This window comes from Camellia sinensis, chromosome 4 (genome assembly GCF_055761805.1).
Source record: "Camellia sinensis isolate YWXY chromosome 4, ASM5576180v1, whole genome shotgun sequence".
Taxonomy (NCBI): domain Eukaryota; kingdom Viridiplantae; phylum Streptophyta; class Magnoliopsida; order Ericales; family Theaceae; genus Camellia; species Camellia sinensis.
This window is the reverse complement of record NC_138964.1, coordinates 137,181,098-137,193,410: the sequence shown is the minus strand read 5'-3', so window position 1 is coordinate 137,193,410 and position 12,313 is coordinate 137,181,098. Positions and strand designations below refer to the sequence as shown.

The 12,313-nt window shown below is 36.8% G+C and overlaps 1 protein-coding gene and 1 long non-coding RNA gene across 2 annotated transcripts; one reads left to right on the top strand and one right to left on the bottom strand.

Annotated features, from left to right (window-relative positions):
• Positions 1–498: 498 nt before the first annotated feature.
• KING1 (SNF1-related protein kinase regulatory subunit gamma 1) lies at positions 499–7,170 on the top strand. The gene is made up of 6 exons (XM_028221821.2): positions 499–990; positions 2,545–2,717; positions 3,504–3,710; positions 3,825–4,100; positions 5,265–5,428; positions 6,444–7,170. The coding sequence occupies exons 1-6, from the start codon at positions 819–821 to the stop codon at positions 6,739–6,741; spliced, it is 1,290 nt and encodes a 429-aa protein (XP_028077622.1). The 5' UTR covers positions 499–818; the 3' UTR covers positions 6,742–7,170.
• LOC145823174 (uncharacterized) lies at positions 5,297–7,271 on the bottom strand. Its single transcript, XR_014365410.1, has 2 exons — positions 6,418–7,271; positions 5,297–6,203 (listed from the first exon to the last, which is right to left on the bottom strand). It is a non-coding gene; the product is annotated as an uncharacterized LOC145823174 (long non-coding RNA).
• Positions 7,272–12,313: the final 5,042 nt, after the last annotated feature.

The following is a 12,313-nucleotide window of genomic DNA, read 5'->3' as shown; positions in this document are numbered from 1 at the left end:
TGATGTGATTTTTTGACTTTTTAACTTTTTTAAGAAATGAAAAACAAGGCTTCAATCCCGTACACAGCACGAGTGATATACTAGTTATTTAAAAATTAAAAGGTTAAAGGGAAGAAACTACCTAACATAAAACGATGGTGTTACATACACCAATTAGTGTACACACTAATAAGATTATACCATATCATTTGTTGATAAACTAATATGTATACTAATTAGCTCATTTAACATTATTCAACATTAAAAAAAAAAAAAAAAAAAAAAAAAAAAAAAAAAAAAAAAAGCGGAAATGTAATTTACCATTAAGATTTTAATGAAAAACGGGTCGGTTTCGTCTGACAGGGTCCTTTAGCCACCGGCTTTCAAGTTACAAACTGCCACGTGTCGGAACAGCATGTCAGACGATGCGCAAACCACGGTCCGGCGTACGTTAGAGCTATGGCCATCATTTGAATCCGGATAAGCATGCTATTAGTAATTACGCTTTCGCTGAAAACTAGAGAAACAAGTGGATAAACATCTAAGCAGTCCCCTCCTTTTGACCCGACCACTCCACTCCATCACAACCGTCCAACCCAAATCATTCTCAATCATGCGGCCCACAATATCCCACGTGTCAAACACATCTTTAAGGGCGTCACGTCCAATATTTCCCTTTCGTCACTATTACATTGCTCAGCTTTGATCTGTTACGTATAAGATTCTTGTCATTTTTCACACACACATACGCTAGTTTACAGAAGAGAGAAAGAGAGAGAAAGAGAAAGAGAGAGAGTTTTAGAGAGAGAAAGTGTGGAGAGAGAGAGAGAGAGAGAGAGATGGAGTATGAGAGTCCGAGGAGTGGAATGTCGAGTCCGGAGGCGAAGGTAGGGATGCAAGTGGAGGACCTGTGGGACGTACAAGAGCCGCAGCTCAGTCCTACTGAGAAGCTCAACGCTTGCTTCGAGAGCATTCCTGTCTCTTCTTTCCCTTCCGCTCCTTCTTCTAAAGGTAATCAATCTAATTACCTTTTATATATATATATATATATATATTTATATGCATATGTATGTAGATTTTTTTGATGTTGATTTTGATCTAAGAGTATCTTCAAATTTACGCCAATTTTGTGGTCAAATTCAAATTGAGCTCTAATTATTTCATTAAGTTTCTATCAAATAGGAAAATTTTTACCTAATTAATGATCCAGATCATTCACCAAATTTTTGCAGTTTTATATTTTTAATCAAATTTGATGAAAATTTAAAAATTAGGAATTGGAGATGATTTTCATTCGTAAAAAAGGATAAACAGGTTTTTAGGATTAGTGTAGAATTTTTCACAATGATTTCATGAAAAAAGAGAGAGAATTAGGGATGCTCTAAAGGAAACAGAGATAAGGGGAAATTGTGCCGTATAAGATGAAGATCGCTAGCAATTTTTTAGGAATTATAAAGATTTGTGATTGAATGTGTTGCGGATATAGCTTGAGATCTCCAGAGAAGGGAAGAGAGGATGGAGGGACCTCATAATTGAGCACCATTGAATGTAATTTCGCTGATAGTCACTTCGTTTGATTGATGAAAATTTTGAAGAAAATAAAATTTGGACCTTACTTGTCACATCGTTTGAGTCTTATTCTATGTTTGTTTAGACGGATTAGATTATATTGGATTAGCATTACTTGGACTAACAGGCTTAGGATTATCAATTCCTTTGGATTGACTTTTGGATTATGAGAAAGGATTGACAACATCCTATGAATTTTGCAATTTAACTAGTTAGTCTGAACCTGTATTTAGTCCTCCATTTTATATCTCACACCCCCCATGGGATTCAGTAGTCCTCTATATGAGGGATACTATGATATACTATTAGTCTAGACTCCAATTTTCTTAGCCAAACACTGGATTATGCATTTTGTCAGATTATTAGTCCTACCCAAGGCCATGTTTGCCCAAACAATATGCTCTTAGCTTATACAGAATGGAATACAACCGAACCAAATAGTTATAAAGGGCTGGTCCTTGTTGATTGAAAAAAAAAAATCTTCGAGCTAAATGATCAAATAAATTTGCATTTCCTACTTTTTCCTGACAACCAAACAGAAAGTTTTATATCTAAATGGGATTTAAGTAGACACCACTATTTCGAATGAGTGGAAAATTTTTTTGTATAATTATCTAGGGTGCTTTTCCCTTGGCTGGATTGTGTTTGTATCTGGATTTGTATGTCTAAAACATGTTAGGGCGTGGATTACCTTTATGGAAAATGCTAATGAGTACTTAATGTGTAAGAAGTTTTAAAAATTGTGTAAAAAATGAATCAAGTGTCTGAGAATATGTGAATTGAGATTGTAATTATTTTGATATTTTCTCCAAGCATGACCCTACCATTATATATGAGGCAGAAGAGAGTAGGAACTATAGTTTCTCCTATTATTATCAACATATTTGGGTGATTGCCTTTATATATGAGCTTAGTGGCTACAGTTTCTCCTATTTTTATCAACACTAATTAGGTGATTTCTTGCCTGCCCTAAGCCTTTGCAAACCTTTTATCCAGATATTGAGATAAACTCGGATGCTAGTCTGGCTGAAGCAGTCTTGTTGATGTCCCAACACAAAGTTCTTAGTGCACCTGTTGTGGATGTTGACGCACCTGAGGATGCTAGTTGGATTGATAGATACATGGGCATTGTTGAGTTTGCGGGTATTGTTGTATGGATACTGCATCAGGTTAGCATGCCATTATCTACTGTTGGAAACAGAATATATAATTTCTTTTGTTAAAAATGCGAAGATGCTTTTCTAATTCACAGGTCACGTCCAAAGGCCAACTTGAAATCAATGATCTAACTGTGGTCATATTGTTTGAAATTGAATGGAAAATTTTAACCATTTATTTTGTATGGATTTCTGATACATTTTTGGTTGTACAACATTTTTTTAAATAATTCCTGTGGCTAAAGTTTAAGTACATTTTTATTATAAAATTATTGGTAAGGTTATTTATTCATTTTTCTGATTGAGTACATAGGACAAGCAAAACTCCTATAATAACCAAGTGAAGGTAGTGCTGCAGGGGACGAGAAATATTTTTCTTTCGTTGTTACAATATTTATAATAATTTATGTACTTTGTCAACAAATTTAGAAATTATCTTCCCTATGTGTTCACCATAAAACAGTTGAGTCCTGAATACCCAACTCTAATTTCTGGTAATGTATTCCTTTTGTTTAATAAGACAATGTTAATCAGTGAGTGGTTAAGAAAGGGAAATGTTAGGAAATGCCTGGAGGAAGTGTATGTTTTTTCTTGATTGATTTCTCGGTGAGTGGCTACATCAGGTCTTCTGCAAAGGATAATATTGAGATCTAAAATAAATAAAAAAAATTAGAAAAAAAAATTCTTAATCACTCCGTCAATGCAATCAGGATTGATTACCAGTGTAGACATGTAGTATTCTGTTATCTTTTCTTTCCAGGGGATTCTGAAAGCAAGACGGGTTTATATATTTTGCAGTCAGAAAAGCTAGATGGATCTGATGGATCAGAGTTATTCGAAGCTGAACCTGACTCAATCACTGGACCTGCTGTTGCAGCTGCAGCTGCAGCTAATGGAATGTCTTCTCCTAGAAAATTTGGAAATTTAAGTCCTAGATCTGCTGCAATTATATCTGGAAAGTTTTTTGAGACCCTAACTTCATCCGACTTTTATAAGAACACAAAGGTTGTACTTTCAACTTCTATACTCTTAATTCTTATAAAGCTTTTGCTTTTATAGCAACCTCAGTTTCCATTCCACGTATGCTTCTCCAATCTCTCATAACTTTCAAATATACAGGTTCGGGACATCTCAGGGTCATTTCGATGGGCTCCATTTCTCGCTTTGCAGAAATCTAATTCCTTTTTGACCATGCTTTTGCTACTATCAAAGTACAGAATGAAGAGTGTTCCTGTGGTCGATCCAGGAGAAAGGAAGATTGATAACATCATCACGCAGTCTGCTGTTATTCATATGTTGGAGGAATGCGCCGGTCTTCATTGGTTTGAAAGTTGGGGCACCAAGACACTATCTGAACTTGGTCTTCCTTTGGTAAAGACCAGTCGCATTATTAAGGTATGTGATATTTTTCAGTTAATATTATCTTTATATGGATGCAAGATTTCAAATGCTCGTACCCACCATTGGTCATTCTTCATTGTCTTACAAATTGTCCTATGACGATTGAACGGTAAAATAATTTTAAGGTGAAGAAACAAAATGCTTTCTATTGCTATTTTCCTTTTCTTTCTTTTTCCATCTCTTTGGTCTTCTGGCCTCTGAAAGAGGGCCGTGGGGAGGAGGGGTTGGGTTGACTGACTGACTAAATTTGATAAAAACTCTGGAAATTTTTTTAAAAAAAAATCATAAAAGGCTTCATGTACAAGAGTTTGAGGTTTTCTTTGGAAAATTTATGGATGATTTCTGTTGAGATTCTCCTCTCAGCTTGCATATCTGACCGAACCTGTAGTTGCTTTTTGGCTGGATGATTTGTTTCAGCCCATTGAATTTGCTTTTTACTTCCATATGCAAACTTCTTCTGAAGCTTTCTCCATTTGTTTTCACCGAGTTGAATTGAATTTTGGTTCCCTCATTAAAATTATTTTAGTGATTGCCATCTGGTGAACAAGTTGGTGATTTCTCCTCACTTGCCTTGTTAAACTCCATTTGTTTTAAGTTGAAGCTGCAATGAAGGGCAATTCCTGCACCACCGAGGATGGGCTCAATTTAGGCTGAAGGTGTCAGAAAGATAAGGGGAGGGCAAAAAGAACATTGCTTAAGGCAATGAGAAGACATGTTTGCATATGCTAGATGGTTAGAAAAGATTTGTGTAGCTGACACAAATACTTGGATCTTGTTGTTGAGTCGAATCGTTCACTTGCCTTGTAACTACTGTGAATAAGTTATCATGGTCCACGAGAATTTCCAGCTTCATTTAGCCATTGACATAATGCCCTCATTTTTCCGAATGTTTCTCACATCTCCTTCTATAAGGTCTATTAATGTTCTCCGCTGGGATGAGATAGATAAAACTTCTTACTTGCACATGCCAGCTATGTTATGGAAATCCAAATCTTTAATACTGGTTCTGTAAAGTAAAGAAAGAACTAATGGTTCAACACGGGTATACAAGAACCCTTCTTTTCGGGGCAACATAATTAATATTTTCTTTTAATACAGTTTTGGCACTATGTTTTGTGATTTAGCAATTTCCTTCAATGGTTTCATCTTGTTTTGCAGGTCTACGAGGACGAAACAGTTTTGCAGGCATTTAAACTGATGAGACAAAAGGGAGTTGGTGGGGTACCAGTGGTTGAAAGTGGTGGAAGAAAGGCAATCGGTAATATAAGTATTAGAGATGTTCAGTTTCTTTTAATTGCACCCGAGATATACAAAAACTACAGGTTAGCTGATGAACTTCTTTTCCATCTACTACCGTTAATTCCTGTAATTGATCTGCTTGATTATTGAGATTGTATGTAAGATGTTGATGCCCAATAAGATTAGCTTGAGTTGATATATAGTGTGGATGCGACTAGACTTGTGCACAAATTAGATACATTATGCAACATTGTTAAGTGGATGAGTCACTTGTTAACTTTTGAGATGTGTGAGAATTGAGTGGCTTGGTTTTTCAAAAATGAGTGGCTTCTTTCCAGGCTACATGCATAGTATATAATACTTCCTACATAAACAAAACATCAATTGATCTAGAAAGATCTTCATAGGGTCATATGTCTGACTTCCCACAATTCAAAACAAAACCTCAAAGCTGATAATTGAAGCAACTTCACATAAGTTGTTCATAAAAACGATAAATACTCAATAGTGGGGAAAGAAATAGTGGTTAATTGTGTAAGTAGGCCAACTACATGATTATTTCAACTACTGAAGTTAACTGTATGGCTTGTTTAGTTCTACTTATTTGTAGCTTCTTTAGCTTAAAATTTGAAATTGAATGCTTAAGTAGTTGTACTTAAAAATGTGAATGTTTGGTTTCACTTTTTAAAGCTCAAATAAACTAAAAAAACTAACTTTTTTCAAGTGCATTTTTATGTCTCTTAAAGCTAAAATAATTTTTTTTAAGTGCTACCAAATGGTGTAGAGCGTCAGAACAGATTGTAGCAGTTTGCTTTCCCTGTCAGATAGATTACCATTCTAAGGTCCCATTTGTAGGCACTTAGGCTATGTTTGTTTGGGCGGACTGGATTAGCATTTCCGTGACTAATAGTCCTAGGACTACGAATCCGTTGGATTATGTATCCTATCTTAACTAATAGTCAAGTTTAAAATAATTAGTCTCTACTTCAATTGTTTAACCAAACATCGGATTAATAATTTTATTGGACTATTAGTCCAATCCCAAGCTCATGTCCATCCAAACAAACATGACCTTATAGTTATATGACGTTTTTACAGATCCATCACGGCCAAGACTTTCCTGACAGCAGTTAGAAACTACCTTGGTGAACACAAAGAGGCCTCACCATTGTTGAACGGCACGGTTACATGTCAAAGAAACAACACAATAAAAGAAGTAATCATGATGCTCAACGCCCAGAAGATTCATCGGATTTATGTTGTGGACGATGAAGGGAATCTAGAGGGGGTAGTCACTCTCAGAGACATCATCTCAAAGCTTGTACACGAGCCACGTGGTTACTTTGGGGATTTCTTCGACGGTGTTTTGCCATTGCCAGAGAATTGCAGGGTCTAAAAAGCATCAAACTGTTGGTTTTGCAGTTCATATGCTGCTGATGGATTCTTAGTCATTGACCTGTATTTGTGTGTGATGTCTGTGACTCTATCAACTGGAGACTGGTAGGAGGTGGTGTGTGTGTGACAGGGTTTTAAATATCAGCCATGATGTATCGTATATCACCCGTAACATATCAAAATTTTAGATTTCTCGTTATTCATTGATATATTGGCCAATACTATCCAATATTGGCCAATATAACTACATCGTTGATACCGATACATATCCTGATACTGTTATTTAAAATCATGGCGTGTAACATAGGCAAAGCTTTTTTGTAGTTATTGATAGAGTTTGTTTTTCTTTTGCGTTATGTTGTACCCACAAACTCCACCGGTGTGCCCCTTTTGTAGCTAAAATAATGGAAGTTTATGTTGTTTTTGTGCCTGTGGTTCTCAATTTTTAGTTTCCAGTGGAAGAGCTAGAGATCTGAACATTGATATCTTTTCTTGTTGGTGCGTTTGTTTTAGAGGAAAATATTTTATTTGAATTTTTTTTCCTGGCAAATATTTGTTAGAGAATATATATATATTTTTTTTTTGTTGGGTTTTGAAATTGATGTATTACTTGTGGTGGTGGCTGTGGGGTGGAGGTAGGGACGGACCTACCAAAGGACTGGCGACTTTTACAAAAAATTTAGTATCTCTAATATATTTAGTATAAAGAAATGGGCTAATTTAAGAGTGAAGTATTAATAAATCTCAAAATATGATTTTGTGAATTGTTTAGTTTAGGTTTTTTTTAAAAAAATGAATCCAGAGGTTGAAATTATACAAAAAGTATAATCACTTACACATTTAGATTTAATTTTTTAAGGACAAAAATAGATTTTTTTAAATGTGAAATTACACATTTGGGCAATTTGCACTATAGAGGTTTTAAATTTTCTTTTTTTCTAGAACAAATCTCACATTATGAACAAAAATGTAACACTCTAATAACGTAGTACTCTAATATAACGCACTAAAAAATTCTTTAATGTACTTTTTTCAAATGTAACACTCTAATGTAATACATAACAAAAATTCTTAGTGTACTTTTATCAAACGTAATACTCCATTCAATGTAATCTTAAACTTAACACTCCAATGTAACACATAAAAATATTAAAAAACTTGTTAGTATACTTTTCTCAAACGTAACACTCACAGTTTGAAATTATATATTTGTTTAAAGTTTACTAAGGAATTTTTGTATTCTTTTGAAATAGTTTGAAGAATCCCACATATATTTTTTGGAGTACTATATTGGACTGTTTCGTTTAGGAAAATTGCACTAAGGAGTTTTTTTGAAGTGTTACATTTGAGTGTTACATTGGAATGTTACCGTTTGAAATTATACATTTGTCCAAAATTTACTAAAGAGTTTTTGTACTCCTTTTGAAATGTTTGAAGATTTTCACATCCTTTGAAAATGCTTGGAGAATCTCATATTTCAAGTCATTTTTGTACTTCTTTTGATTCTCATACATTGGAATGTTTTCCAAATAAAAAAGATTCTCATATAAAAATTCATCCCAAATTTAATTATCATAAATTATATATCTTATATTTTTAGCACAAAAGAAAAAAAGAAAAAAGAAACATAATAGAAATAAATGTATAATCATAAATTTAATTTCTAAATAATATATTAAATCTACCTTTCCAAAATCAACAAGACTAATTTGTCTATAAGAAAATTCTCGGGATTAAACAGATCGCCATTCATCAATATGAGATTTATAGATAAATTTTTCTAAATTTAATTAGGACTTTTTTATAATAAGAAAATAATAAAATTTTGCTATTTCTTAACTACACATGAATACTATGTTTTAGACTAAAAAAAAAATACCAAAACAAAAGATATCAAATAGTAACAAGTAAATTATAAAAATTATATACGTCAACTAAATTTTTGAAATTGTTCCATAGGAAAATAATATATATCGAAAATCTGTGAAAAATATATAAGATTTGTAATTTGGCTCCTCTTGAGTCAACTTTCAGGTTCCACCTTTGGATGGCGGTGGTGGTGGTAGACGCGGCAATGGTGGAGGTAATGGTGGCGATGATAGTTAATTTGAAAATTGTTTTTTTACATTTCAAAAGTGTAATATTTTTTTGAGTAATGATCCATCCCCCTTTTTTTCCCCACCCCCTTTGACCCCCTCTCTCTCTCATTGGTCACCTTTTCTTTTTCTTTTTCTTTTTTTTCCTGCTCCACCAATCACCCCCTGCCACGTGGCAAAGGGGGGTGAGGGGGTGACCCCCAAAAGGGGGTCCCAAGCATTATTGTATTTTTTTGGCTCAAATAGACTTACTTTCGATTGACAATGAAAAATATTTCCATTGACTTGTGTTTTCCATTATACCAAGATAAAATTAGTGAAACATTCCTCTTTAACTATGAGTAGTAAGAGAAGTCCAATATGTTTTTTTATTATTATTAGTTAAGGTCTCTCAATGAAATTTTTCTGTGAAAATTGAAATTTCTGTGTCGGGCCAAAATTTCTATGTATCAAATTTTCTTTGTGAAAATGTTGAAAAACCCAAACTACTATAAAAATATTGTATATCTTTTATCTTATAAAATTTTAATATCAAGAATCTTAAAAAAATTTCCCCTTATACCAAATGTTAGAAAATATGAAAATTATTTTTTACTCAAACAAACAAAGCATGACAATATCTCAATATTCTCTTATTATATATTTCAAATGCATTATCTATCACTTCAAATTTAACGAACTCCAATTTGATTTGTTTATTTTTGAACTGATTCAATTATTATACTTATTATGATTAACTTGATTGCTTATTATCCAATTTTGAAGTGTGTTTATATTTTTTTTGCCAAGAGAGAGGAAGGGAAATAGGGGAAGAAAAGTTATATTGGAGGCAATAAAACTTGAATCTAGGCATCACGTTTTAGTAAGAGACTCTTAATCACCAGACTAATTATTCATTTATCGAGTCGAATTTAAAAAAATAAAAAATAAATTAATTTTGAAATGTTTTTAAATTTTATTTATATACACAAGAAGTCAATCTCAAATAAATAATTCTTTAATCAGTTAAACACGTGTTGAGTTGGATTAGGTTAATTCATTTTGCAACCTACATTCAGCATAGAACCATTGCCATAAAAAAAGTCTCACATTATGGAACCCAACTTAAAAAAACCTTTGTTTATAAATGATATATAATTTTTTGAAGGGGTTTTTATTGATAAGTCTAATTTAGAAGTGTTTTAACCTAAGAAGTCCATGAAGGAATTTTTTAACCCATTTAGTCCCATGTATGTATAGTTTTATTCCATAAAGTCCATTTTCTTGATTTACACTATTTTCTTGGACACTTATGCCCTTATATTTAATTTTGATACCCTTATAAATATTTTTTCAACGATTAGCAATTTAATGATGTGAACATTTATATTTTAAAATTCACATTTATAGGAATGTAAATTGGCCCGTGGGCGGCTCGAAACCCGCCCGCGAGCCAAGGCGGGCCTGGCCCGTTGACAATGTGAATATTCACATTGACATGTTAAAATTCACATTAATAGGAGTGTAAAATTGGCCCCCGTCCCGTGGCGACGCGAAACCCGCCCGCGGCCCATGGGCGGCCCGGGACGGGCCCGGTTCGGCCCGTTAACAATGTGAATATTCACATTGACATGTTAACATTCAAATTGATAAGAGTATAAAATTGGGCCGCGGCCCATGGGCGGCCAAAAGCTCGCCCGCAGCCCGGGGCAGGCCCGGCCCGGCCCGTTGACAATGTGAATATTCACATTGACATGTTAACATTCACATTGATAGGAGTATAAAATTAGCCCGTGCCTCGTAACTGCCCGAAACCCGTCCACGGCCCGTGGGCGGGCCCGGCCCGGCTTGTTGACAATGTGAATGTTCACATTGACATGTTAACATTCACATTGATAAAAGTATAAAACTAGACAGCAGCCCAGGGCGGGCCCGACTCGGCCCAGCCCGGCCCGTTGACAATGTGAATATTCACATTGACATGTTAACATTCACATTAATAGGAGTGTAAAATTGGCCCCCGTCCCGTGGCGGCGCGAAACCCGCCCGCTGCCCATGGGCGGCCCGGGGCGGGCCCGGTCCGGCCCGTTGATAATGTGAATATTCACATTGACATGTTAACATTCACATTGATAAGAGTATAAAATTGGCCCGCGGCCCATGGACGGCCAAAAGACCGCCCGTTGCTCGGGGCGGGCCCGGCCCGGCCTGTTGACAATGTGAATATTCGCATTGACATGTTAATATTCACATTGATAAGAGTGTAAAATTGGCCCGCAGCCTGTGGGCGGCCCGAAACCCGACCGCAGCCCGAGGCGGGCTTGGCCCGACCCGTGACAATGTGAATATTCACATTGACATGTTAACATGCACATTGATAGGAGTGTAAAATTAGCCCGCGCCTTGTGGCTGTCCGAAACCCGTCCACGGCCCGTGGGTGGCCCGGGACTAGCCCGGCCCGGCCTGTTGACAATGTGAATATTCACATTGACATGTTAGCATTCACATTGATAAGAGTGTACAATTGGCCCGTGACCCGTAGGTAGCCCGTAGCCCGACCTCGGGCTAGGGCGGACCCGGCCCGTTGGTAATGTGAATATTTACATTGACATATTAACATTCACATTGATAGGAGTGTAAAATTGGCCCGCAGCTCGTGGGCGGCCCGAAACCCGATCGCAGCCCGAGGCGGGCTTGGCCCGACCCGTGACAATGTGAATATTCACATTGACATGTTAACATTAACATTGATAGGAGTGTAAAACTTGTCCGTTGCCCGAAACTTGCCCGCGGCCCGGGGTAGGCCCGGACCCAAACCCGGGCCAGCCCAGGCCGCCCACGGGCTTCGGGCCGCCCATGGGACGCGAGTCAATTTTACACTCTTATCAATGTGAATATTAACATGTCAATGTGAATATTCACATTGTCAACAGGCCGGGCCGGGCCCGCCTCGGGCTGCCCACGGGCCGTGGGCGTGTTTTGGCAGCCACGGGGCACGGGCTAATGTTACACTCTTATCAATGTGAATGTTAACATGTCAATGTGAATATTCACGTTGTCAACGGGTCGGGCCCGCGTCGGCTCGGGGCCGGGCTTCGGGCTGCCCACGAGTCACGGGCTAATTTTACACTCCTATCAATGTTAATGTTAATATGTCAATGTGAATATTCACATTGTCAACGAGTCGGGCCGGGCCCGCCCTGGTCAGCGGGCGGGTTTCGGGCCGCCCACGGGCCACGGGCCAATTTTATACTCCTATCAATGTGAATGTTAATATGTCAATGTGAATATTCACATTGTCAACGGGCCGGACCGGGCTCGTCCCAGGCCGCCCATGGGACGCGAGTCAATTTTACACTCTTATCAATGTGAATGTTAATATGTCAATGTGAATATTCACATTGTCAACAGGCCGGGTCGGGCCCGCCCCGAGCCGCCCACGGGCCGTGGGCTAGTTTCGGGCAGCCATGGGGCGCGGGCTAATTTTATACTCTTATC

Excerpts from the sequence above, each read along its gene's own strand:
- KING1 (XM_028221821.2), top strand. The coding sequence starts at position 819 with ATGGAGTATGAGAGTCCGAGGAGTGGAATGTCGAGTCCGGAGGCGAAG. Across the intron at positions 991-2,544 it reads TTCCGCTCCTTCTTCTAAAG|ATATTGAGATAAACTCGGAT; the intron begins GTAATCAATCTA and ends CCTTTTATCCAG. Across the intron at positions 2,718-3,503 it reads TTGTATGGATACTGCATCAG|TCAGAAAAGCTAGATGGATC; the intron begins GTTAGCATGCCA and ends TATATTTTGCAG.